The following is a 4,676-nucleotide window of genomic DNA, read 5'->3' as shown; positions in this document are numbered from 1 at the left end:
CCTATATCAAAGACGCAAACTATGAAATTTTTAATATAAAAATTCAGCCGGATATTTTGCCGGATACTAACGAAATCCGGCTATCCGGCCGGATAATAATAAAAGGGCCGGATAGGCCGGATACCGGATATTTGCCGGATATCCGGCACATCCCTAGTCAATAGACCCGTATAAAAGCCGTCGTACGTCGACAAAAATTAAGAATATCAGGATTGTAAATGCGTCTATCGAGCACTTTCCATTATTCTTTTCCAATACAGTTTCATAAATAAAATTTTTCTAATTCTACTTTTTATACTGTGAGATTATAACAAACAAAATTTTCGTCGAGATATTTAGATATTCCGAGTTTTATGTTCTAAAGAATACAAATAGTTTTTCTGGATGATTCTCAAGTTATATATTTCATTCTTTCCATCTTGAAATAATTGCAAACGTCTATATTCCCATTTATTATATCTGTATATTTTATTCATTATAATTTATAGTAATTAAGTACTCCATTCTGTGTGTTTAATATACTGCATATATTCTCAGATATAAGCCTCATAGCTGAACTGATCATGGATGATACTTTTGGTCAAAGTATTCCTTTCATAGTTATTAAATATCAACATAATAAATTATTGTCGCAATTAATTTGTAAATTATTATAGGAAGAACGTAAAATGTAAATTATTAGGCTAAAACGTGTTATTTCTATAATTCAACCAAAAAGCAAGCTTTGTACTGAAATAAATTCTAAATTAATATAAGGAAAATTTTATATTTTCCCATTTTCTTTCCCAGTGCTCTATTACAATTAAAGCAGGCTGAAATTAACTTTCTTCGTGATTGTATGTATATTTATTCCTTAGCTAGATTCTTTCGATATTTTCCTGTAAGCGTGTTTTTTTTATATAATGACAAATTAAACTTGAAATCAGAGTTTCATTGAAATAAAGAATTTTAGTTCGTGTTCTTGAATGTCAAAATCAATGATATTATCATTTACATTTATCTTTGATAAATACAGACTTAAGATATTAGATAGTTATATTAGATTTAATGCTTACATCTTCATGTAACAAACCTTCCAATCTTTATATTTGTATTCTAATCTCACTATTTGGTCAATTATAACTTGGTCTTCATTATCACTTCTCACATGGCAGATCATCTAGAGAAAGCCTAATTATAAGGAAATCAAATTGTTTTCTTCTCAGTGTTCTAAGTTATGTTACTGCTGGAAGAGATTAATAAAGAATAGTGACATACTATTGAGCAAAAAATATAAATACGTAATCTCGATAGTTTATAATTAAAAATTTATGAAGTGAACATATACACACATACACACGCACACATACACACACAAATATGTACTTGGATTTAATTTGCTTTCAGCAAATACCTAAATATGCATCAGTATGTATAGTTTTGGAGTACTTTAGAGGAAATGTATCATCTAAGAACTAGTCAACTTTTCTTATAATATAGGTCGATTGTTCAACATTACTGGAGATTGATGTTCAAGAAAAAAAAAAGATTTCTTTGCTTGTAAAGATAAAGATTCACGTTGTCTTGCTCTTCGCAGAAAGCCTCGTTGCCAGGGTGTAAGCATGTGGAAAATTATGCACAATCATGTACAATATTCCCAAGTACAAAATTATGCCGATAGTAAGAAAGAGATCAAACACAGCCGGTTTTACACTGCAAATGAAATGAAAATAATTACACGCATATAATCGACATTACATACTAAGAATATGTATGTATAACATGATATTGTGTAAAAAAAAAAGCTATATGCTTTACCTATATACATTCAAAGTTGCTTTTGTAACATCATAGAACACAAATTCAGGATCTTGTTTGTCAGGAGTGTGGAGAGTAACTTTCACATCTCCCAAATATCTCGTCATTGCTTCCTTCAAAGTGCTAACTAGTAAATTATTTTTATCCGCTAGTAACGACGCTGCTCTTGGTTGAGAAGCGAAATAATTAAACCATAAGGAGAGCGATTCTTTTGATACGTCCTGTAAAGAAAGAGATTCACGTAAAGTATCATGTAGGAGCATATATCTGCCAATATAATTATTAAATACATATATGATATAATATAGATTAAAATTATATTCTAATATTTTCTTTATATTTAAAATATAAAATAGAGGAGAGAAGAAAAAGAGAAAGTAACTAAGAATATAAAATTCTATGGTAATAAACGTACCAATGGACCGGTAAAGATTTGACTAGAACTTAAGTTATATATATGACGCGCCAATGCCTCTGATATAATTTGAGTATGCTTGTACAATCTCTCCACTTGTCCCTCTCTAAAGACGTCTAATATAGTAGTCCTGGTTGAATCCTCGTGACTCTTTAACGTAGACAGAGTAGCAGCTGGCAATCTCCGAATGCTGTATCTTTCGTGTTCCCAGGCTAACGTTTCTTCTGCAAGATTTATCTTCTTATGCACGCCATCAACATTAACAGTGCTGAATGATTGCGAGACAGTTTTAAGCTCCTTGTAAAACAAACCACCCGAAGAATTCTCCTTGGGTGGCTTTGACACGTGCACATACAAATTATTGCTGGTGGAAACCGTGTCAAGGCATATTACATAAGCTGCGTCCTGCAAAGATATTTTCAAATATTAAGTACACTACAAAGAATATATATAATAAAATATAAAAATATCAGAAAATTATCATAAATATTAATATCGAAATTGTATTACCTGTATAACGGAACCTTCAACGCCATCCAATTGATCCTCCAGCCATTTCTTACTACCCTGATAATTTAATTTGCCAGCTCCAGTTGCAATGAAAACCAGATTATATTGCGGTCTTGTCCGACCAGTGGAATACAAGGCGGAGAACAGCCTCGCTATTTCTAGTAGCATAGCTACACCGGAAGCATTACTGTCCGCACCAAATGACAATTCCTGCAACAGGATCGTACCACACGTCTAAGCATACATCCAGCTTTACAAATATTACAAATGATACAGAAAATAGGCTTACGGGTGCGACACCACTACTGTCGTAGTGTGTCACTATCGCTATGGTAGGTAATTTCTCTTCGGTGCCAGTTCCAGTTAGCTTGCCGTGCAACGTGGCAACCTTGACGTCAGTCTTAGGAAGCGCCTGTCCAGTGGTTACTACCACTTGGTAGCCGCTAGCTGAAATTGAATTGTAAATAGCTTCGAACGCTGTACCAGCCTTATCGTCCGTGACGAAACCACCCGCGATGTCGTCCAGGATAATCTGAAGTTCTGGATGCCACAGCACAAAGTACACCGGTATCACCGTCTCCGATCCGTACATCATAGATTCTTCTAGATTTATGATGTGCTAAAACCGATACGAGGTATCGTCGATTCTCCGTCAAACAAATCTAGCTGTTTACGACAGCCTTACTTAAGGACAAATGTTTTAAGATATAACGAAGGAAGTTCCGTATCAATTCTATCACTGACTTGCTTCTCCTCAGCGGTGAGTTCGTTGATCTTCTCAGGTAGAACAATCACCAGTGCGCCAGCCTTACTTCTAACGGACTGGAAGACGGACGGCGTGACGTCCAGCGCCCTCGCGACGACGCAGTGCCTGGAGGTGCTCCATCCAGCCAGGGACCTCGCCTCCAAGGAAATGGGTGCGCTCCGGCAACCTGGACACATCGCGTATTTCTCTGAGAAACTCAAAGCAGATCGAGATCCCCGGCGAGATCTTGGATAAACTCGACGTCTTACCGTGCGAAACCCCGTGCAGGTCGTACTGGTGCATACGATAGACGGGAAACTCGTGGGAAGCGGCCACCGGGTTCACCGGGGAGATGATGATGAAGATCGGCAAGACTATTAACAGATAGTACGGCAGATAGCCCCGGCACAGCTCGGCGAAGCTGTCGCACTCCTCTAGCCACATATTTCCACTGAGAGTGTCGTATCACCGGTTCAAACAGAAATGCGGCTCTCGCGCAGCTTCATCGACACAAACCACGCTAGCAGCTCTCAGATAACTACTCGGCAAGCTCTCGTTTCTCGCCCGTACGATCGTACGATGACGGCAACGAGCAGACCCCGCTTTCCCTCGCGTCAGGTTGGGCTAGGTATGACTTGCTAAAGGCCTTTGACTATATCATGGTGGAAATATATAAGGTGTGCTCGTTACCGATACATACCAATTTTCGTCCGGTTTGCGCAGCTCCCAAGCGTCTCCATTTTAAGTCGATAGTTCGATACCTGGGAATCGATGTTCATCTGCAACGGTGTCTATATTGTGGCGGTTAAATCAAATCGAGCATTCTATAAGCAGTCATAGTCATATATCTAGTGCATTTATTGTGTGCAGATAGATAGATAAAGAGCAAAGAGTAATATTCTATACGTTTTCGCGCAACGATTATTTTTTAATTTCAGTTTCCATATATATTTATTGACAAAGTACGACTGATGGCAGACAACTATCCGTAAGCGCTTAAGACTGACGTAGTCGTAGACTTAAGGTAAGGCAGAGAAAAACGTAAGACGTGAAACACGTGTTCCTTATGGCTTATGTTTTTCTCACTTTCAATTCATAAGTTTACATTTATTGAATTTGAGATGAATACTTTAAGAAGTTGTCAGGAAAACGATTTGTGGTGCATGTAACTTCCTCTGTCACTCTTATTGTATTCTTCTATGAAATCCT

At 37.2% G+C, this 4,676-nt stretch overlaps 1 protein-coding gene across 1 annotated transcript; it reads right to left on the bottom strand.

The window, feature by feature from the left end:
* Positions 1-375: 375 nt before the first annotated feature.
* Positions 376-4,098, bottom strand: LOC105557805 (nicalin). Its single transcript, XM_012005164.1, has 7 exons — positions 3,737-4,098; positions 3,467-3,654; positions 3,012-3,341; positions 2,723-2,932; positions 2,213-2,617; positions 1,798-2,018; positions 376-1,692 (listed from the first exon to the last, which is right to left on the bottom strand). The coding sequence occupies exons 1-7, from the start codon at positions 3,909-3,911 to the stop codon at positions 1,554-1,556; spliced, it is 1,668 nt and encodes a 555-aa protein (XP_011860554.1). The 5' UTR covers positions 3,912-4,098; the 3' UTR covers positions 376-1,553.
* Positions 4,099-4,676: the final 578 nt, after the last annotated feature.

The sequence above is a fragment of the Vollenhovia emeryi genome, unplaced genomic scaffold (assembly GCF_000949405.1).
Source record: "Vollenhovia emeryi isolate VEMERY1.0 unplaced genomic scaffold, V.emery_V1.0 DF939415.1, whole genome shotgun sequence".
NCBI lineage: Eukaryota > Metazoa > Arthropoda > Insecta > Hymenoptera > Formicidae > Vollenhovia > Vollenhovia emeryi.
This window is presented reverse-complemented; position numbering and strand designations above follow the sequence as displayed.

What these genes read in the sequence shown, in the direction of transcription:
- LOC105557805 (XM_012005164.1), bottom strand. Translation starts at nt 3,911, where the DNA reads ATGTGGCTAGAGGAGTGCGACAGCTTCGCCGAGCTGTGCCGGGGCTAT. An exon ending in TCACCGCTGAGGAGAAGCAA is followed by an intron (nt 3,342 to 3,466) that starts GTCAGTGATAGA and finishes TATCGGTTTTAG; the next exon opens with CACATCATAAATCTAGAAGA. An exon ending in TTGAAGGTTCCGTTATACAG is followed by an intron (nt 2,618 to 2,722) that starts GTAATACAATTT and finishes ATATCTTTGCAG; the next exon opens with GACGCAGCTTATGTAATATG.